This window comes from Salvelinus alpinus, chromosome 28 (genome assembly GCF_045679555.1).
Source record: "Salvelinus alpinus chromosome 28, SLU_Salpinus.1, whole genome shotgun sequence".
NCBI lineage: Eukaryota > Metazoa > Chordata > Actinopteri > Salmoniformes > Salmonidae > Salvelinus > Salvelinus alpinus.
In genome coordinates, this window is record NC_092113.1 from 21,369,595 (window position 1) to 21,392,594 (window position 23,000).

Genomic DNA, 23,000 nt, shown 5'->3' on the forward strand with positions numbered 1-23,000 from the left:
AACTTTCCTGTGACTGGAATAATAATTGGATAATTTATTTTGACATGTCCATGCGAAGTCGTGACAAATAAAGGAAGAAGCTAGCTGTTCTATTGCTAATCAACAAGAGAGAAACGTGCTTACAGACAACTGCCATAACAACGCTTGCCCTATGGATAATATCATGCTTTCGAATGCTGTTGAAGATGACGAGATCCCCTCTTTACCGGTTACTCTGTGCAAACCTCCACCCTCCAAAAAACCCAACATGAACTCTGACATCGTGGCTACCTTCTCCTTAATCATCAACTCCAGGTCTGACGCCATTGAGAAAATGGTAGGCATGAACACCATGGTTATCGAAGGCTTGAAAAAGACTGGACTTTGCATGTGGTGAAATCAAGGATGTGAAAACGAGAGTGGCAAAAGTTGAAAAAAGTGTGGAAAAGGTGGAAAAGAATAACAATGTCTACCATAGACGTCTCACTGATCTGGAACAATACACAAGAAGAACCTGAGACTGTACGGCGTGCCAGAGGTGGAGAATGAAGATGTGCGACGAGAGGCTATCCGCATCTGCCAAGAAGTTATGCCTGCAGAGATGAACAAAGTTGGTGATACCATTAACGTTGCGCATCGCCTCAGCAAGAAGCAACAGCAAAACGATTCAAAACCAAGAGGTATCATCATCCTCTTCACTGCCAGATTCTACAGGGATGCTGTCTGGAAAGCTGCTAGGAAGAACGCCTTCCTTCAGAGCCATGGTATACGTTTCGCCGAGCATCTCAGCCCGGAGGACATAGAAAGAAGGAACAAGTTGTGGCCAACGATCAAGAAAGCACGAAATAAGGGAAAGGCTGCTTACTTCGTCGGAGGACGAGGCTTCATCAACATTTCAGAAATCCATATTCCTCCCTTGTATCTCACCCGAAGGAACAGATTGATGGTTTCAGCCATGGTATTCTCATTTTCCTTGTACTGATTAACGTTACCTAACAAGCATCAGGTGACTATTTTTCAGAATACTCAGGTACCTCAATGTATTAGTTTGTTCTTGTATGACCAGACCAGAAGGCCTATTATGTTTACAAACTTACGAAGAAGACTGGAAGTTGTATTTACTGTTTTAAAGGGCATACAGGTCTGCTCTGACTTTACACGGTTATTGTTCCATTTAGTTATTAATACTTATTTCCAAGTGAAAAAGGTCTTAGGAACCTGTATATGTAAAACATTTTTTATTCTATTTTTTTTATGATCACTTAAAATAGTAGGTACCCTTTTATTTAAATTATTATTTTGTATTTTATTTCTCAGAATAGTTCTTACACTAGTCTCTCTTACTACAGAAAACCCTTGGTTTAGTCTTAACATAATTTTCTGTTCAGTTGAATTTCAAAAGCCGGATAACAACTAGCTCAGAGTTTATGGTATAAGCTATTTTAACTTTAAGTTGACTTAAATGGTGCAGATCTCGGTTCCTTATCGTTTACGTTCACTGCTCCTACGTCTTTGACTCATCCTACAGTTTATACTTTCATGTAATCTTTGTGGTTTTGTCTTTGTAGTTTATCTTAATGCTAGGGGGTTACAAAACAATGTGAAGCGCAAGGCCTTGTTTTTATTTGCTAAACAACTTCGAAAAGATTTTTGCTTTTTTCAAAAGTCTCACTCAATTTCTGCTAATGCCAACTTCTGGAGGTCACGGTGGGGCAACGATATTTGGCTTTCCCATGGATCTGAATGCTCCGCTGGTATCACTACAATGAAAAATACCTTTGGTGGTAATATTCTACACTCGGAAGGTGACCCTTTTGGTCACTTTATTTGTCTTGTGATCAGTTACAATGACATTACGCTCATTACTGTAAACTTCTACGGGTACAACACCAAACATGAGAATGATGAGTTGCTTGAATCTATAGAGAAACATATACTTCATTGGTTATCTAAATTTCCCAATTCGTTATTATTGATAGGAGGGGACTTTAACATTACTATAGATAATTCAACTGATAGATGCCCCCCAGGTAGACCAACCAATCAGAATTTGGGTTTAATACTTTTTATGGAAAAGTTTGATCTTACTGATATATGGAGAGAGCGTTTTCTGGCCGACAGATCATTCACTTGGAGTAACAAAACAGGTTCCAGACAGTCCAGAATAGATTTTTGGCTAATATCCAAATGTATTGATAGTGTGTTACTACAAATATCTGTACTACTCCCCTCACAGACCATAGGGCCATTTACATTGATATCAAAATATTTACCCCTGATACCAACCTTGGTAGAGCATCCTACTGGAAGCTAAATAGCTCGTTATTAAATAATGATATAGTTAAGATTGAGGTTAAAGATCAGCTTTCACACTTTTGGGATGGCTTGTGAAGAAAAATCTTATTGCAAGAATAGGGAGCTCTTTAAATTTGAGGTGTCTAAATACCTTAGAAAATATGGTAGTAATCTTGCTAAGACCAGAAGAGCTGAGGAGGAAAGGGTGATCATTAAGATAACTTTCTGGATAATATATATATATAGAGATTCAATAAACTGGATAATATATATAGATTAAAAGCAGAAAGAGCCTTTATTAGATCTAGGAAAAAAAGGATTGAGGAGGGAGAACAGAATTCATCCTATTTCTTTAGACTTGAGAAATTTCACTCTACAAATAACACTATCCATAAATTAAACGTTGATGGTGTTATTACAGATGACCAGAAATGAATCGCTAAATACTGTAGCAATTTTTACAGGAAATGGTATAGCTCTACGTACTGTCAGGAATCCACAGATATGTTTTTTGACTCACTGAATAATGTTCACTCTGTCAGTGATACAGAATCTAAACAGTGTGATGAACCCATCAAAGTTGAAGAGTTGCATCTTTTTTTGGCATTGTATTAATGTAAGGAAACTGTACCTACGATAGAAATAAGATGACACAATTGTATGTAATTAACATTAATTTCATTCACAAATGTAAATTTACAAACAAAACACCACATTTTCTTACATCACAAAAATACATTTTACTATATTTGAAGACAATTAAATACTCCACTAACAAAAAAGCTGTTAGAATTATAATTGTATGTATGTCCCTTAAGGTTATTGTGTAATGTGATATTGTACCCCCTAGCCCAATTGTCCTTTGTATATTATTTATATATTCCTGTGTTCCCACATGTGTACTTCCTGTATTGATTTGTTGATGATAAAAAATAAATACAAAAAACTACATATATATTTTTTTACCTTTATTTAACTAGGCAAGTCAGAGCAAAATATTATTTTCAATGACAGCCTAGGAATAGCCTTGCTCAGGGACAGAAAGGCAGATTTTTACCTTGTCAGCTCAGGGATTTGATCTTGCAACCTTTTGGTTACTAGTCCAACGCTCTAACTAGGCTACCTGCCACCCATATAGTTATTAATATACGCCTACTGTATGATAGCTAGCAAATGAATTAGCTAACTAACTTTAGCCTGCCTAGCTGCAACTTCTGAAGAAGGAACATTTTTAATTTCTACAATTTCCAAAAGTTAACCAGACAAAAAACATCATTACTTTACGAGACGTTTGTACCGCCATGTGCATCAGTAGCAACCTTTTTAACCTTTTTACTTACACTTGTATGTTGACTTCTCCATTGGTGTTGTTTGTAAGTTTTGGCTGACTTTTCTTAGCGGATGTACAATCGTCGTGAATTGAACTGTGGGGAGTTTCAGGCCCCGGAGTGAACATAATTCTACACTCACAAACTCGACTAAAAACGAGGGCTGAGGGGCTTATGTTGTAAACTTCCCTTGCTTGGTTAATCATTTGGACCGCCCGCCAAGATGGTGACGGGGATTCCCCCAAGGGCATAACGCGAGGGTGTGTCTTTTGAGTTGAACTGAACGAAGTTATTCTTCTATGATATCATGGTCCGCAAACAAATGTTTAAAGTGCATGCCGCCACCTACTGTGTTGGAATGTACTATCAACCATGATCTGCCAAATTCTGTACTACCATGAAAATAAAATTCAAAACCAAATAAATCCTTAATTTCTACCACACCAAAGAAACTCCCTAACCTCATTAAGCTTTATGTACATCATGCTGAAACACTCCACCCTTGAGTCGTATTGATAACCTTACCAATAAAAGCTATGAAGTCAACTTAATTAATTATCAAAGTGTCCATTGACACCACACATTCATGAACACAATATTTCTTAAGGCCTCGAAACCATGCCAGACCCGACAGTAGGTCCACTTACTACAGGTACATCCATGTAAGTTTAATCAGTCGGCACTGTAGATCAACCAATCTGTTTTACTGCCTCAGAAAATGACTGTGTTCGTGCTAACGTTTTCTTCTTTAAGGTTTTATGGCAGATTACATCTAGTGGTGTATTGCCACCACCTACGGGGTTGTTCATGCAAAAAAAAATATGTTTCGAATTTAAGTGTTTTTAAATATGATGTAGTTTGTTGATTAAAAATGACCAACCAAACATATAAAAAATGTTGATATAATTATTTAAAAATAATAATAATACAGCCGTTGTCGGGTTATGCATAAAGTAGGCAATTTGAGTAACGGGAGTACCCTACGGCTGTACCAAAGATGTTTTATATCTAACTCAAGATAGACCAGAGCCTGTCATTTCCAAAGGGAGCAAATTAATCATAGTGGGCAGAAAAAGCAAGGAGGTGGACAGAGCCAAGCACACGCTAGTGAGATCCTATTGGCGCGTTCATACTCTGTGAGTGCGCGTGTGCAATAACTCAATTTGCCCTTGCGCTTCTTCTAAATAACGCTTCTTTTTTTTTACTTTGGCAAAGGGTAAAGTCTATAAAACGTAGTCCACTCTGTTTGCTACAGATTTTAGTTTTGGAAACAGAAAAACTGTATGGATATCAAATGTTTAATCGATAAGAAAATTAGCAGTGTGTCGACCAAATATCATCTCACTCCATCTTCTCACACTGCCGGCCACCTGACTTCCTCTCATCACCATATTTGATAGTGAGTGGAAACGCAAACCGGATGCTTCAAATTTATACATCCGGTAAAATATCTGGCTCATTGTTCAATCTGTGGCTGTACCCTACTCGGTGGCGTGGTCACGTTAAACCTTGTAACACCATTATTGATATAATGTTAATATTTGAAGATTGCCAAAAGAACAGTCTCTTTGGAAAATGAAAGGAGTGACAGAGAGTGGAATGTAATAGCTGAACAGAGACGGCAACCAGGCTACTTTTTATCTGCATCTGCCTCAGGATATTTTAAGCAGCCGTGACAGTTTATAATTTAGAAGTCAACTGTGTGCACGTGCTGTTCTGAAACACTAGATGGCAGTATATTGCACACTGCCCACAAAACGAGGTGGAAACTGAGCTGCACTTCCTAACCTCCTGCCAAATGTATGGCCATATTAGAGACACATATTTCCTTCAGATTACACCAGACCCACAAAGATTTCGAAAACAAATCCAATGTTGAGAAATTCCCGTATCTATAAGGTGAAATACCACAGTGTGCCATATTTGTGACTTGTTGCCACAGGACAAGGGCAACCAGTGAAGAACAAACACCAATGTAAATACAACCCATATTTAGTTTTTAAACTTTGTTTCCATTGAACATGCCATACAAATAAAGGCATTTCAATTAATTATATGAAGAGTGCCTTGGTCCTCCTTTCGTTTTGATGACCAATTTAACCCTTTAACCAAAGAGCACCTTCTGTCTACCAAAATGTACTATCGTACAGTCGTGGCAAAAAGTTTTGAGAATGACACAAATATTAATTTCCACAAAGTTTGCTGCTTCAGTGTCTTTAGATATTTTTGTCAGATGTTACTATGGAATACTGAAGTATAATTACAAACATTTCATAAGTGTCACAGGCTTTTATTGACAATTACATGAAGTTGATGCAAAGAGTCAATATTTGCAGTGTTGACCCTTCTTTTTCAAGACCTCTGCAATCCGCCCTGGCATGCTGTCAATTAACTTCTGGGCCACAACCTGACTGATGGCAGCCCATTCTTGCATAATCAATACTTGGAGTTTGTCAGAATTTGTGGGCTTTTGTTTGTCCGCCCGCCTCTTGAGGATTGACCACAAGTTCTCAATGGGATTAAGGTCTGGGGAGTTTCCTGGCCATGGACCCAAAATATCGATGTTTTGTTCCCCGATCCACATAGTTATCACTTTTGCCTTATGGCAAGGTGCTCCATCATGCTGGAAAAGGCATTGTTTGTCACCAAACTGTTCCTGGATGGTTGGGAGAAGTTGCTTTCGGAGGATGTGTTGGTACCATTCTTTATTCATGGCTGTGTTCTTAGGCAAAATTGTGAGTGAGCCCACTCCCCTGGCTGAGAAGCAACACCACACATGAATGGTCTCAGGATGCTTTACTGTTGGCATGACACAGGACTGATGGTAGCGCTCACCTTGTCTTCTCCGGACAAGCTTTTTTCCGGATGCCCCAAACAATCGGAAAGGGGATTCATCAGAGAAAATTACTTTACCCCAGTCCTCAACAGTCCAATCCCTGTACCTTTTGCAGAATATCAGTCTGTCCCTGATGTTTTTCCTGGCGAGAAGGGGCTTCTTTGCTGCCCTTCTTGAGACCAGGCCATCCTCCAAAAGTCTTCGCCTCACTGTGCGTGCAGATGCACTCACACCTGCCTGCTGCCATTCCTGAGCAAGCTCTGTACTGGTGGTGTCCCAATCCCGCAGCTGAATCAACTTTAGGAGACGGTCCTGGCGCTTGCTGGACTTTCTTGGGCGCCCTGAAGCCTTCTTCACAACAATTGAACAGCTCTCCTTGAAGTTCTGGATGATCCGATAAATGGTTGATTTAGGTGCAATCTTACTGGCAGCAATATCCTTGCCTGTGAAGCCCTTTTTGTGCAAAGCAATGATGACGGCACGTGTTTCCTTGCAGGTAACCATGGTTGACAGAGAAAGAACACGGATTCCAAGCACCACCCTCCTTTTGAAGCTTCCAGTCTGTTATTCGAACTCAATCAGCATGACAGAGTGATCTCCAGCCTTGTCCTTGTCAACACTCACACCTGTGTTAACGAGAGAATCACTGACATGGTGTCAGCTGGTCCTTTTGTGGCAGGGCTGAAATGCAGTGGAAATGTTTTTTGGGGATTCAGTTCATTTGCATGGCAAAGAGGGACTTTGCAATTAATTGCAATTCATCTGATCACTCTTCATAACATTCTGGAGTATATGCAAATTGCCATCATACAAACTGAGGCAGCAGACTTTGTGAAAATAATATTTTTGTCATTCTCAAAACTTTTGGCCACGACTGTATACCTTAGCAGCGCTTCCCTTCCTTCTTTTTTCTACAACCATATTTGTTTTTTTATTTTCCCTTTTGTACTTTAGCTATTTGTACATCGTTATAGCACTGTACGTAGCCATAATATGACATTTCAAATGTCTCTATTCCTTTGAAACTTTTGTGAGTGTAATGTTGACTGATCATTTTTGATTGTTTGTTTATTTCACTTTTGTTTATTATCTATTTAACTTACTTTGGCAATGTAAACATACACTACATGAACAAATGTAAGTGGACACCTGCTCGTTGAACATTTCATTCCAAATTCATGGGCATTAAAATTTAGTTTGTCCCCCCCTTTGCTGCTATAAAAGCCACCACTCTTTTGGGAAGGCTTTCCACAAGATGTTGGAATTGCTGTGGGTACTTGCTTCCATTCAGCCACAAAAGCAATTGTGAGGTCGGCCACTAATGTTGGGCGATTAGGCCTGGCTCGCAGTCGGCATTCCAATTCATCCCAAAGGTGTTCGATGGGGTTGAGGTCAGGGCTCTGTGCAGGCCAGTCATGTTCTTCCACACCGATCTCGACAAACCATTTCTATATGGACTTCGCTTTGTGCACAGGAGCATTGTCATTCTGAAACAAGAAAGGGCCTTCCCCAAACTGGTGCCACAAAGTTGGAAGCACAGAATCGTCTAGAATGTTATTGTACTCTATGCTGTAGTGTGTCCTTTCTTTGCATGTTTGGACAATGGTCTTCATAGAAGAAAAGGCACAATACACAAGCATTTTGCTACACCCGAAATAACATCTGCTAAACACGTGTATGTGACCAATACAATTTGATTTGATTTGCCTTGACTGGAACTACGAGGTCTAGCCCGAACCATGAAAAATAGCCACAAACCATTATTCCTCCTCCACCAAACTTTACAGTTGGCACTATTCATTGGGCAGGTAGCGTTCTCCTGGCATCCGCCAAACAGATTTGTCTGTCGGACTGCCAGATGGTAAACCTTGATTCATAAATCCAGAGAATGTGTTTCCACTTTTCAGAGTCCAATGGCGACAAGCTTTACACCACTCCAGCCGGCGATTGGCAATGGTGATTTTAGGCTTGTGTGCAGCTGCTCGGCAATGGAAACACATTTCATGAAGCTCCCGACGAACAGTTATTGTGCTGATGTTGCTTCCAGAGGCAGTTTGTGCTACGCACTCAGCGGTCCCGTTCTATGAGCTTGTGTGGCCTATCACTTTGCAGCTGAGCTGTTGTTGCTCCTAGATGTTTACACTTCACAATAAAAGCACTTACAGTTGACCATGGCAGCTCTAGCAGGGCAGAAATTTGACGAACTGACTTGTTGGAAAGGTGGCATGCTATGACGGTGCCACATTGAAAGTCACTGAGTTCTTCAGTAAGGCCATTCTACTGCCAATGTTTGTCTATGGAGATTGCATGGCTGTGTGCTCAATTTTATACACCTGTCAGCAATGGGTGTTGCTGAAATAGCCGAATCCACTCATTTGAAGGGGTATCCCCATACTTTTGTATAAATGGTGTATGTTTCTAATGCTAATAAAGCTTTTGAATTGAAAATTGCATAAGAGACGAATGTTCTGAATGGACAACAGTAGTATCAAAAACTGGAACAAAAAGGAAATTGTCTAAAATTAGAGTGGAATATATGTGTGTGAATCATAATGAATCGCATCTTGTTGAGATGCGTTTGTTGAGTAAGGATGCATATGTGGGAAATCCATTTGAGGTGTCGAAAATGGTGAAGAATGCGCTTGGAAAAGTGGAGTCTGTCAGAGTGACCAGGAGTGGTGTTATTGTGATTAAATGTATTTCTGAAGAGAAGAGGAAGATTGCAGTGGGGCTCAGAAGAATCCGGACAACAGAAGTTTTGTGTTTTGAACTTCGGAGTAGAGCACCGGTCAACGGAGTCATCTCAGAGGTGACAACAGATGTTCAGGTTGAATACATGAAGAGAATTCCTGGTGTGATTGGTGCCTGGCGTCTGACCGCTGGGTGAATGGGGGAAAATAAGTAAGTCTGTTGGTCCTGTTGTTTTTTGATAAAGATTAAATACCTACGCATGTGAAGCTTGGTTATGTAAGATAAGCCGTAAGAGCTTTCGTCCCCAAACCACTGTAGTGTAAGACTTGTAAACGATTTGGCCATCTTTCAAGTGTGTGCAGACGAACAAAGTATACTGAAGAACGGTGTGTAGAAGGACGACGGTGTTGCAATTGTGGTGGGGATCAGGATCCTGAGTTCCTGAAGTGCCCTTTAAGGGTGAAGGAGATTGAGATGGCAAAAGTTAGAGCTGTCAATCGAATATCCTATGCAGAGGCGATTAAAAGAATTGAGAAAACATGTGATGCTAGTGAAGAAATGGTAGTGGATACACCACAGCCTGTAGTAAATGTTTTCTGCCAGACAAAAGATACCCTGCGTGTTAAAAGGGTGGATTTTGTTGCGTTCATTGCCACAGTTATAAACTATACACCACAAGTCTCAAAGAAGAAACTGGACATTATTGTGGCTGCGGCAGAAAAGTTTTCAGGACTTAAGGATTTTTCATCTGAAGACTTGCAACGGGTACTGGTGCCGGAAGACCCACCCTCCCAGGCTCCTCTGTGTAGTGACCAGATCGGTATAATTTTTTAAATGATGGTAATTTGTTACGTTTTTTGGGGAATCCTGTTTCCATCCGGAAATCACATTAAATTGTGTGATCGCCAATATACCATAGAAGAAGATTATTGGATAATTTTACATCCTGTCCAGTAGTTGGCAGTATGAGTCCTTTCTTTGCATGTTTTTGCACAATGGTCTTCATAGAAGAAAAGGCGCGATGTTTGGACTTTTCAGAAAAAACAAACTTGTCAAAATAAGAAGTCTGAATGAAACTACAAAATATGGGGTGGCTGCAACAAGTCTGAAAGAGCTTCTCAAAAAGGGGAGTAAACTTCTACAGGTACGATTTCGCCCAGTAGTTTAGCAATATTTAGCACATTCTACTGCTACCAGACCGAAACAGCAGGTCTAGATCTGCAATAAGGAAATGGCGATAGTGACAGTTACATTGTTCTTTTGTTGAAATTATGTGAATCCTTTTCTTATAGGTTCCACTCGTCGGTTCGCATATTTGCTTGTATGAAGATGGAACAGAATTGTCAGAGGACTATTTCCGAAGTCTTCCAGACAATGCTGAACTTGTCCTTCTTGCCATGGATGAGAGATGGAGCGGATGTGAGTTAAACATTGTAACTGACTGTAAAAAAAAAACTGTTAAAACAAACAGTTGTTTGTTAGTTGTTTCCAACTAACCACCTCAGACTTGGTTGCATGCACATTAATATAATGATGAGACCTACTTTATGTAGCTGTGCATGGTAAATATATGATAACAATACTAATTTAAATATGCACTTTTTCAAATACTTTATGTAGGCAAATAATTTAGTTAATTGATTTGAAAAGGATGGATTAGCCATGCTTTCACTTGTAGGAAGAGCAGTTAACCACACTCACTAATGTGTAGCTTAACTTTACCTGCCAGTGATGCCTGGTCTCATAGACTAGACGTAACATAGTAAATGTAAATCCGGGGTACCCAAATAAGTATGATATGTTTGGTATGGTTGCATAAGACAGAAGGTTACTTAAGCAAAAAGTAGGGTGGATAACGCGAACATCTAGCAACCTAAAGGTTGCGTGTTTGAACCTCATCATGGACAGCTTTAGCAACTTTGCGACTACCTTCTACTTTACAATTATTTAGCATGTTAGCTAACCCTTCCCCAAACCCAGTGTTTCCCAGACTTGGTCCTGGGAAACACTGCCCTAACCTTAACCCTTTAACCTAACTACTCATCTTGATTCTAACCCCTAACCTAGCTAACGTTAGCCACTTAGCCAATGTTAGCAACAACAAATTGGAATTAGAAACATATTGTACGAATTGCAATTTGTTACATACAGTATTAATATGAATTTTAATTCGTAACGTATCATACGAAATGGATGATGGACATCCACAAATTAATACATACCATAAGAAACGCAACATATCATACTAATTGGAGTGTTCCAGATTTACATTTACTATGTTACGTCTACCTCAGAGTCCAGGTTGGCCAGTTAGGCTGTCTGGGCTTCAAACCCAGTTGGTCACATTGGTGCCATGGCTTAGATGTGTAGCTAACAAAAGTTGTTCTGTGAATCAATTTAAATAACAGGTATGATTTGTTATTATTCCAGTTGTCTGTGACATAGGCCGGTTGCTGGACACCGACAGGAACTCAGATCTTCTGATTGATGCGGCTAAGGGGCTTCTCTCTGACGAGCGGTCTCCAAAGAGACGCAAACTCCTGGGGGAACTGCTGCTGCATTTGAAGGACAGCTCTGAGACTGAAAACAGAGAAGACGATGAAGACTGGTTCCAAGGTAAAAAGTCCTCTATCTTGAGATGGAAATAAATCCTGCAGGAAACAATGTGATAGCCTAAAGCAAGATGGAGCAAAGTATAAGACACTTTTTATATTTAGCTGAAACAAACTGTGCCTTTTAAAGTTGCACTCTTCCATTTCTGTGCTTTCAGGAATTGATGTCAGATTTAAGACCAAATCGGCCTACATGAAGTACAACTGTGAGAGCAGGATTCGTGGATACATGAAGGAGGTAAAACTGTATTACTGATGCTTTGGTTTGACACTAAAATTGGTTGGGACTGTCAAGAAGTGATCCTCAAGGAGTACCTCATTATAACAAATCTACTCCAAATTGTTATCTGCCCTTCTATTTCCTGAGGGGAAATAATATACTTACTCATGACTGATTTTATAGTTTGCTTATTCACAGGTGGATAGTTATGCTCAAACAATCCAAAAGCCTAAACTCAAGGCTGAATACAAGAAGAGTGCAGAGTCCTTGGTGATGCAGCTGAAGTCTGACAAGTACAATGGCTGCTACTTCAACAGGACAGAGAAGGAACTCAATCGACTATGCACCAAGGATGGATGGTTCTCCTGTCAGGTAACATTTATGAACCTGAAAGTGGCTAGTAATGCAGGATTTGACTAATAAAGCATAAACACAACATAATTAATTATGTGATGTACAATAGTAAGTCATGATGGAGATGTGAATGGTTACCAACAGTACCAGATCATGTTTGGCTCCATAGCATCCTGTCTTATAGCCTGTGTCCTTCCCCCATCCCTCTCCCTTCCTCAGGGTGCATTTGACCAGGATGAATGCATTTCCCTCCACTCCATCAACCCCTATGGCAACCGAGAGAGCAGGATTCTCTTTAGCACCTGGAACTTGGACCACAGGTGGGTTTAGTGAATAACGGTTATTAATATCATTCAGAATGTCAGGCTCACAATCGTGTTTGAAACAGTATTACAAAAAAGCTTGCTTAATTATCAATTGGAATGTTATGTATGTCCTGTCGGTTATGGATCAAATCTGTAGAAATCTCTGTCCCAGGATTGAGAAGAAGAGGACGGTCATTCCTGCCCTGGTGGAAGCACTGCAGAACCGCAAGAGCAGCAACATAAACCTGGACTATTTTTATAAACTGCTGTTCACTCGGGAGAATCTAAAGCTGGTGCATATTGTATGCCACAAGAAAAGTGCCCATGACTTGCTGTGTGATAAAAGAAACATGTACAAATGGGGCAAACGAAAATGATTATAAAGGGAAAACGCTTTTTACATTTCAGGGCAGATGCTTTTTGTAGTGTTTGTTGGTTATTCTTAAGCGGATAAAGTACAAGACTTATGACTACTGGTAAATTGAACTAAATGTAATTCTGGGCAGGGAACATTGTTTTCTGCTGCTCTCAGAACAGCTGATTTGTTGATCATTTTGTGCTAGTGATATTAAAAAGCACTCAATTATGAGCCACTGATTGGGTAGTAGTCAATGGGCCAATCCCAAATCGTCCCCTTATCCCTGTGCATTCAGTGCGATTCAATGCTTGCTACATTGTGTGACGGTTTGTACTGAAAGACACGTGTCCCCAAAATGGTGCTCACCATGCTTCAACAGCCTTTGAGGTAAATGTGTGCCCGTTTGGTGGTTGTGGCCTGATCAATATGGATGTGACTATTTAAAATTTGAAACACGTGAAGCACACACCGTACAATCTTCTTCTGGACCGCCATAATCGCACTGTTCTTCAACTGGTCGTTCACTACCTTTTTCCGTTGAATTTAAAATGCAAAACACTGTTTTGTTGTACTGAAGGCCCCCCCTCTCCTATCAGATGTCAAGGTGGAGCTATTACCAGATTGATTACCCCTGTCAAATCCATTTTTTATTTTACCTTTATTTAACAAGGCAAGTCAGTTAAGAACAAATTATTATTTTCAATGACGGCCTAGGAACAGTGGGTTAACTGCCTTGTTCAGGGGCAGAATGACAGATTTGTACCTTGTCAGCTCAGGGATCTTGCAACCTTTCGGTTACTAGTCCAACACTCTAACCACTAGGCTACCCTGCCACCCCAATGCATAGAGAATGATTTGTTTGGACATTTTCATATATATATATATAATACTTTTAATGTGTTCTCAGATTATATTTGGATGTATAACGTGTATTCTAATTTCATTACTGTTTCCACGATATTTGTGTGGGGGGAAACCAATAAAGTATTGAAAGAGAGTTGTCTCAGGTTTGACTATATTGTTTTGGAGTCACGCAGATTTTATTACAGCAGAGCTGTTTACGGCCATAAGCAAACAGGAAGACGCTCATCCAGAGGCGGCGCTCCTAGAGGCCGGGGACTTTAATGCAGGGAAATTTAAATCGATTTTGCAAATCTGACCGTAATTATATCCTCCTGATTCCTGCTTACAATCAAAAACTAAAGCAGGAAGCACCAGTGACTCGGTCAATAAGAAAGTGGTCAGATGAAGCGGATGCTAAACTACAGGACTGTTTTCCTAGCACAGACTGGAATATGTTCCGGGATTCTTTCGATAGCATTGAGTACACCACATTAGTCACTGGCTTCATCAGTAAGTGCATCGATGACTTCGTCCCCACAGTGACCGTACGTACATACCCCAACCAGAAGCCATGGATTACAGGCATCATCCGCACTGAGCTAAAGGACTCTGACCCGGAAGCTTGTAAGAGCAAAGCTTCAATACAGGACAAAGATTGAATCGTACTACACCGGCTCCGACACTCGTCGGATGTGGCAGGACTTGCAAACTATTACAGAGTACAAAGGGAAGCACAGCCGCGAGCTGCCCAGTGACACGAGCATACCAGGCGAGCTAAATTACTTCTATGCCCACTTCGAGGTAAGTAACACTGAAACATGCATGAGAGCATCAGCTGTTCCGGACGACTGTGTGATCACGCTCTCTGTAAGAACACTAAAATATCATGCCTAATTGAATACCAACCCATAGCACTCACGTCTGTAGCCATAAAGTGCTTTGAAAGGCTGGCCATGGCTCACATCAACACCATTATCCCAGAAACCCTAGACCCACTCCAATTTGCATACCACCCCAACAGATCCACAGATGATGCAATCTCTGTTGCACTCAACACTGCCCTTTCCCATCTGGACAAAAGGAACACCTATTTGAGAATGCTATTCATTGACTGCAGCTCAGCATTCAACACCATAGTGCCCTCAAAGCTCATCACTAAGCTAAGGACCCTGGGACTAAACACCTCCCTCTGCAACTGGATCCTGGACTACCTGACGGGCCGCCCCCAGGTGGTAAAGGTAGGTAACAACACATCCGCCTCGCTGATCCTCAACACGGGTTGCCCCTCAGGGGTGCATGCTCAGTCCCCTCCTGTACTCCCTGTTCACCCATGACTGCATGGCCAGGCAAAACTCCAACACCATCATCAAGTTTGCAGATGACAACAGTGGTAGGCTTGATCACCGACAACGATGACACAGCCTAAGGGAGGAGGTCAGAGACCTGGCCGTGTGGTGCCAGGACAACCTCTCCCTCATCATGATGAAGACAAAGGAGATGATGGTGGACTACAGGAAAAGGAAGACCGAGCACACCCCCATTCTCATTGACAGGGGCTGTAGTGGAGCAGGTTGATATCCACATCACCAACAAACTATCATGGTCCAAACACACTAAGACAGTCATGAAGAGGGCACAACAAAACCCATTCCCCATCAGGAGATTGAAAAGATTCGGCATGGGTCATCAGATCAATAGGTTCTGCAGCTGCACCATCGAGAGCGTCTTGACTGGTTGCATCACTGCCTGGTATGGCAACTGCTCGGCCTCCGACTGGAAGGCACTACAGAGGGTAGTGGATATGGCCCAGTACATCACTGGGGCCAAGCTTTCTGCCATCCAGGACCTCTATACCAGGCGGTGTCATTGGAAGGCCCTAAAAATTGTCCGACTCCAGCCACCCTAGTCATACTGTTCTCTCTGCCACTGCACGGAAAGCTGTAACAGAGCGCCAAGTCTAGGCCCAAAAGGCTTCTACACCCAAGCCATAAGACTCCTGAACAGCTAATCAAAGGGCTACCCAGACCCCTCTTTTACCTCGACTAACTGTTGCCCTCGCACATTGACTCTGTACCGGTACCCCCTGTATATAGCCTCGCTATTGTTATTTTACTGCTGCTGTTTAATTATTTGTAACTTATATTTTCTATTTAACACTTATTTTTCTTAAAACTTCTCAAAGCATTGTTGGTAAGTAAGCGTTTCACTAAGGTCTACATCTGTTTTATTTGGCGCATTTGACAAATAAAATTTTATTTGAGATCTGATTGCAGCTCCATCAGATAATTATGTGATAAAGTTATGCTTTCATTTGGGCAAGTGTAAATGTGTTGGTACAGACACGGGTCATTGAAAATTCTAAAAAGTTTACTTGCTCCTTGTATTGGCATTGTAACATTACCTATGTTTAACTTCTACAGTGATTTTTATTGTCGACATTTACAAAGTTGCCATTGAAAATATACTTAACAAAAATATAAAAAACATGCAAAAATTTCAAAGATTTTACTGAGTAACAGTTCATATAAGGAAATCAGTCAATTGAAATAAATTCATGTCTAGTCACATGACTGGGCAGGTGTGCAGCCATGCCTACCCACTGGGGAGCCAGGCCCAGCCAATCAGAATGAGTTTCCATTACCCGTTTAGGCAAATTGCACTCATAAACAGGCAACAAGCCTTTATTCTCTCCCACCTATCGGTTTCATGTCTCAGGTAGTCCGAGAACGCCAGAATGGATATAATGCAATAATTGACTAATATTGTGCCAACGTTTCACCACAGTCCGTGCCACTGAAACTTCGCTCCTGCAGATCAGAAATAATTAAATGGTGAAACTTGCCAGCCAACCAATTGAAGAAATTGATTTTGCAAGCAGTAGGCATTTAGAATTAAATGTAGCTTATAGTTACATGATGACATCACTTTCCCCATGAACCTTCCAAAGTATTCTGCAATCATTTATTCGAAAAACACAATTTCCATCATCATTTGTCACAAAGAAAGTTTGAAGGAAAATCACACCTGTCGAACAGATAGAAATGTTGTAATTTATATGACTTATAAATGTATATCATATATAGAATTTATAAATGTCTTCAGAAAGTGTTTCCTATTTCTGCCGTTTCCATTACACATCCCCATTTTTTGTCGCTACATTGCTTTTGTCTAATAAACCCAGGTCAATGGAAACCTGCCTAAAGACTACAAGATTTATATGTTTCATTCATTCAGTCGTGCTACTACATAGCAATATAAAAACGCCAAATAAAAAGATATTACTGTGCATACATACTGACAAGGCAACCAGTAACTTACTAAAAGACACATTCAATAAAAATATAACGAGTGCTTACCCTGTACCAATTAAACAATATATACACACTATAGGTCCTGATAATTGAAAAGCAAGAAGTTACTTTGTTAGTGCAAATAGCTTTTAAAATATCAATACAAATTAAAAAACTTTGGGGTACATGCTGGCAAAAAGTTAACTTGATACCCTCGTTCCATTGAACAAATCCACTTTCCCAGGCTCGTCTGCCATTAGGCTAGTAAAAGGAGATTTTAATCCATCCCATTGATAGGATTTAGTTACTTCTATAAACTAAGTGCCACCTATGTCCTCTTGCTGCATGTCTGTGTATCCCTCTTCTTCTTCTTCACTGTCCTCTTTGGCGTAGTACTGTTGTCTCCGGTGCTCCCTCCTGCTGAAGTTCGAGGAGGCTGCAGATCTCTGTGGACAATCCTACAAGGCAAATGGAAATAACACTATTTGAAATTAGGCCACATACTCCAAACATCAGACCAGTATTTCACCCATCACACCAAGCACATTGGACTTCTTATAAAAATCTCCTCTCACCTGTACAACTTCCATGTTTCCAAAGAACTTTTCCACAGGAAGAACCTGGTTACTGTCATCATCAAGGAAGATACTCTTGTCAATCACAACACCCTCTTCAGTTTCGTCACCCTCCATATTCTCTGGTAACACATTTGTTCTGCGGTAATTCAACTCAAATCTCAGACCGTTCTCTTTACCCTCCCACAATTCATCCATGTCTGGTGGTGCGCCACACCGTGTCTTTTCATCCCATTTATAACCGTCACAGATGAGCCTCTCAGAAGTAGTTGTTGACTCCCTACAACCGCCAACCATACAGTCATTCAGGGGAATTTCGGTTTTTGAGTCTTCCATTTTCGTTTTTTTAACATCCATCTTCTTCACTGAACTCTATGAAGGCAAAACAGATTATTACAAATACTAAAAGGCTTCTATAACACTGATGGACCAGCCATAATTTAACATGTAACGTAAACTCACCCCATTCTGTACAAATGTGCATAACCGCGACATTCAAACGAGGCTGCAATGAAAACGAATGGGACTGTAGTGACTGTGTTGGCATCAAAATCCGGGGTGTGAACTACGTTTCGATTCAGCGTTGATTGACATGGTAATGGCCTAACAGTATTGGAGAAAAAATGAAAAAAACTGACCCCTCTGATGCTGTACGTTACATCGTGACGTGTGACTACGTAACGTCCAGCGCGCATTTGCAACTCATTTTGTGCCTTACAGGCTCTTTCCACCAGGGGTAGCCCTTCTCTCGAAGATAAAAATCATGCTGAACCATATACACTTGTAAGAAAACGTCATTATTTTTGTCTAAATTAATATAATTATTGCTAATATTAAACTAATATTTCATGACTATGGTGCCAATTGCATTTTATTGCACGTCATTACTGCGAGCCATCATGACTCAAAACCCGGAACAGCTGCAGTTCACTTGTGAGGCTAACGATAGCGCAGCCCTAAACCCCTCTTCAAATAGGTATGTGATAAGACATTACATAAACTCTTTACGTTTTATTTACATTTTAAAGTTGATTAGTTGGACAAATCGGGTGAAAAAAAACTTTTCACACAACATATTACCCCCTTTCAAGATCACTTCGTGGCATTGGCTCCCCACCCGCCATTTGTAAAAAGACGCGACGGAGCTCATTGCCTTGTTGATTTATGCAGAGATGGGCATCATGAAGGTCTCGTCATTAATTTAGTTGGAAAGGGGAGAACTTGTGCTTTACAATGGTATTTATATTACAGTTGATCTGGAAGTATTACGTTTAATGGGCGCAAAAATAAGGTCAATAAGGTCAATTGTACGGACCAAGGCGATGTACAAAAGTGAGTGAGTTTACGTTATCTAAACCGAGAACTAAAAACAACATTCACCTTATCTGAACTCTTCACCTTGAGGTTTAGGTCGCTTGAGGCAACAGCGCACTTCTCCTTTCACAGCTTCAAGTTGCTAACTCGACATCTGAAATGAGTTTACACATTTTGTTAATCAACATGGTTGCAGACATTAACTAGCTAAGTAACTAACACTTCTTAGCTGGCTACCGTAACCAACAGATAGTTAGCTAGCTAACTACTGCCCCGCTAGCTAACAGACTACCATTAGTTAGTCGATGAAAGAAGGACTAAACAGGATTCCCAAAGACAAACAATTAAATCGCTTGCTAGGTAGAATTTTGTTTTGTTAGGTAGGACAATTTAATCGCTAGCTAAATACTGTTAAATAGTATATATTGTGGGAGGCTAACTAGCTAACGTTTGCTAGCTACTAACTCGGACAAACTCACCTGTTTCATCCTCATTTTCGGAAGTTAGCTACATGTCAGTCACTGGATTGCAATCTTGTTAACAGTCGCTTTTGCACAAATTTCTGTGGACGTAGCTAGCCAATTCAACCAAAAGAAATGTCGTTCTAAATACAGGTCGTCAGCAAACGGTAAAATCGTCGTGATAAAAAGACACCGTGTTGTTTTCTAATCCGAGTGGTGAATCGAGACAGCGTTCGAATTCTGAAAAATATAGCTACGTCTAGAAGTCACGTGCAGTTCAATCAGAGGTCGAGTTCTCTTTGATGTTGATTGATCAAGAAACAATTGATTCCTTGTGCCAGTCAATGGTGCCTACTAGCTACTGTTGGCCTTTGTTATTTCGACTAAAACTTGAGTGTCGTGTCTTACTGCACTAAATACATGTTTATACAGGGCATAAATAAGGTCGTTGTTTGAGGTGGAAAAACACGACACATTTGACAATTTCCAAAACCGACACACGGGGGTGGTAAAAGCTTGTAATGTATTTCCTCACACAGCCCCAAGGCACCGGTTTCCCCTTTAATCTGTGCTTGGGCGTCTAGAGTTACGCTGATTTTGTCCCTGTGGATCTCTCTTTGTGTGTATGTGTGTGATAAATATATTTTTGTGTTAATGGGTGATTGCTGCAAAACAAATGTACCCTATAATTTATAATTACGTTTTCTGAAGCTACGTTGATGGTAGCTAAGGGACTTAAGTTTAGTTCCTTAGCTACGTTGATGGGCAATTGTATGTAGGCTGTGATATTATAATGCATATAATAATGCACAATAACCTATTATATAATACAGTATTATTATCATTATAATACGACAATACACTGTATTGCTTGATGGCTGATAAATAAATAGCAGGTGCAATCAAATGGACAATATAGCCTCAGCCTTAGTTTTTCAAGTAGTTTATGCCATTAGATATCTAATTTAAAGCCTAAAAGATGAGTGAGCCAACCGGAGACGCAGTCTAGTGAGCCACCTGTGATGTGAAATAAGAAAACTGCATATTGTCACAGATAGGTGAATTGGGGAGAGGAGAAAAAACCCAGTAAGCAAAATAATGTTGAAAATACGTATTTTTCTGACGTCGAAGTTAGGTTAATTTTAGGTTATGAATGAAAGTTCAAAATACATATTTTCTGGAACGGACGAAATCTGAACCAAATATAGACATCTATGATTGGTTCGGACCGGATCAAAAATCAACAACCCGTGGCTGGTCCAGGCCACACCAAAAACATACCAAACAAAGAAGGCCGGTCTGGGCAGGACCCCCCAAAAATATGTACAAAAGAAGTCGGTCCATGCTTAGTGGGAACTGAGTAAGGGGAGAAGCTTGTAGGCAACAGTCACTTTTCAAGACCAGTCCACAATCTCATCGAACAAGTTTTTTTAGTATGATATAGCAGAGATGACTTTCCAAGAAATATAGATTCGTCTTTTTGTACGCTAAAGGAATAGCATGGTGGCGTCCAGCTACCTACTTTCAAGGTAGCTGGTCACGGGACAGTGAATAGACTCACTAAGATGTAGCCAAACTGTAATTTATGCGCAGCTTTCAATTTTTCAAAATTGACACTAATGAATGATGAGATGCTTTAACAATAGGGGTACCTATTCAATTTAAGGATTTCTTATTCATTACACGTTTTGCGCCATAGATATGGATCTTTTTTTCAGGAGAAAGAGGGCATTGAAAACTCTCCTGAGCTTGTCTCTAGTTTTTGCGTCTTTATTGATGATCCAAAAGTTCAAGCTTGTGGATAACAGCATCAAGGATGATATGGAGGTTAAACGCATGGAAGACGCTGGTTGGTGTGGACCTGAGTGTGATTTCTACAAAGGAAAAGGCCTATTGAAAAGCAGTTTGGGAAACTACTCGCCGCCTGTTCTTGGTGATGATTTGGATGCGCCACGGGTGAAGGTGTCCAACGCTACTCTGGCTACTTGGGATGTACACGTTATGAACTGCAGTGAAGATTCAGCCGTGAGGAAAAATGATTGGTTTCGACGTTTGGATCCGAGGTTCCACCAATTTGTGTTACACAGACATTGTCGGTATTTCCCAATGTTAATAAATCACCCGGATAAATGCAGGAATGGAGACGTGCACTTGCTCATGGTTGTAAAATCCGTTATAGAGCAGCATGATAGGCGAGAGGCCGTGCGGAATACATGGGGTAGGGAACAGGCAATTGATGGTAAGAGAATAAAAACGCTGTTTCTTCTAGGAAGCCCTACAAATGGTAAAGACACGAAAAACCTTCAAAAGTTGATTGAGTATGAGGACATTATATATGGAGACATTCTTCAATGGGATTTTATGGACACATTTTTCAACCTCACCTTGAAAGAGGTGAATTTTCTGAAATGGTTTGATATTCACTGCTCCAGTGCCAAGTTTATATTCAAAGGGGATGACGACGTTTTCGTGAATACAAAGAACTTACTGGAACTTATTAGTTTCAAGACTGAGGACCGCAAAGTGCTGAACTTATTTGTTGGGGACACCATATCCAAAGCCATCCCCATCAGAAACCATCAAAGTAAATACTACATCCCCAAAGAGCTGTTTGACAAACCGTACCCACCTTATGTTGGTGGTGGTGGGTTTTTAATGTCCTCACAATTAGCTCAGAGACTGTTTGTGGTTTCGGAGGACTTGGAGCTCTATCCCATTGATGATGTGTTTTTGGGAATGTGCCTCCAGAAGCTACACTTGACTCCAGAGATGCACATAGGTTTCAGGACATTTGGCATCATGAAACGCAGAGTGAGTCCAATGAACAGAGAACCTTGCTTTTTCAAAAACCTCATCGTAGTCCATAAATTGAGTACTCAGGAGCTATTCAGGATGTGGAGTGTAGTGGAAAATAAGGAGCTGGTTTGTGCCAAAAACACTGCACCATGATTGTCAAGCTAAAGTCCAGTGTGACAAAGGTTATGCAACAAATATTGTTAAATTGTTAATTGTAATATGTGTATGTAGGCCTAGTAGGACACACTGATGTCACTAAAATATCCAACTAAGAAAGACAATGTGAAAAGAATGATATTCTTTCATTCTCACTGACCTGTTTAATGTTTCACTTTTGTAATGTTTATTGTAATGTCAATAGGTAGGAAAACAAAATTAGTAAGTGTACATGACTTATGTCTATACAAAATTAACCACTTTTTCAGCAAACTGTAAATATATGGCAGCATTTAACACTGAAAAGCTTTTTTCATGCCAGTTTAGTGCCTTTGATTTTTGAGATTAGGGATGTTTTAGTAACTAAAAAGGACACATAAAAATATAATTTAGTAAATGTTTGCCATAGATTCTAGAACAAATATTTAATGATATTTTAAGTCACAACTAGTTTTTGTGTTGATGTTTAACAGATTCATTAAATATGTATTGTTATATCAGTGTTTTAATGTGGCTGAGTGCTGGGTAAGAGTTGAGGGCTTCTGGGTGGATAACAGATACTGTAATTGTTGGTGTAAAATATTGCA

The 23,000-nt window shown here is 40.3% G+C and overlaps 3 protein-coding genes and 1 long non-coding RNA gene across 5 annotated transcripts in view; 2 read left to right on the top strand and 2 right to left on the bottom strand.

The window, feature by feature from the left end:
- LOC139557402 (uncharacterized) overlaps nt 1-3,840 on the bottom strand; it is a 59,028-nt gene extending 55,188 nt beyond the window's left edge. The window contains exon 1 of the long non-coding RNA XR_011671387.1: nt 3,615-3,840. This is a non-coding gene — a long non-coding RNA (uncharacterized lncRNA). The remainder of the gene's footprint in view (nt 1-3,614) is intronic.
- Nucleotides 3,841-10,096: 6,256 nt separating this feature from the next.
- LOC139557400 (DNA fragmentation factor subunit beta-like) lies at nt 10,097-13,975 on the top strand. Of its 2 annotated transcripts, none has more exons than XM_071372170.1 (7): nt 10,097-10,273; nt 10,422-10,548; nt 11,560-11,745; nt 11,900-11,979; nt 12,160-12,333; nt 12,535-12,635; nt 12,793-13,975. In XM_071372170.1, exons 1-7 carry the CDS (start codon nt 10,112-10,114, stop codon nt 12,995-12,997), a joined length of 1,035 nt encoding a protein of 344 aa, XP_071228271.1. In that variant the 5' UTR covers nt 10,097-10,111; the 3' UTR covers nt 12,998-13,975. The 2 variants fall into 2 exon arrangements, with proteins under 2 accessions (XP_071228271.1, XP_071228270.1); XM_071372169.1 differs by having other exon boundaries at nt 10,107-10,273; nt 12,778-13,975.
- Nucleotides 13,976-16,768: 2,793 nt separating this feature from the next.
- LOC139557408 (UPF0688 protein C1orf174-like) lies at nt 16,769-18,364 on the bottom strand. Its single transcript, XM_071372179.1, has 3 exons — nt 18,149-18,364; nt 17,687-18,058; nt 16,769-17,569 (listed from the first exon to the last, which is right to left on the bottom strand). The coding sequence occupies exons 1-3, from the start codon at nt 18,179-18,181 to the stop codon at nt 17,429-17,431; spliced, it is 546 nt and encodes a 181-aa protein (XP_071228280.1). The 5' UTR covers nt 18,182-18,364; the 3' UTR covers nt 16,769-17,428.
- A 257-nt stretch (nt 18,365-18,621) lies between these two features.
- Nucleotides 18,622-22,913, top strand: LOC139557407 (UDP-GlcNAc:betaGal beta-1,3-N-acetylglucosaminyltransferase 7-like). The gene has a single exon (XM_071372178.1). It carries the CDS (start codon nt 21,163-21,165, stop codon nt 22,408-22,410), a length of 1,248 nt encoding a protein of 415 aa, XP_071228279.1. The 5' UTR covers nt 18,622-21,162; the 3' UTR covers nt 22,411-22,913.
- The last annotated feature ends 87 nt before the right edge of the window (nt 22,914-23,000 follow it).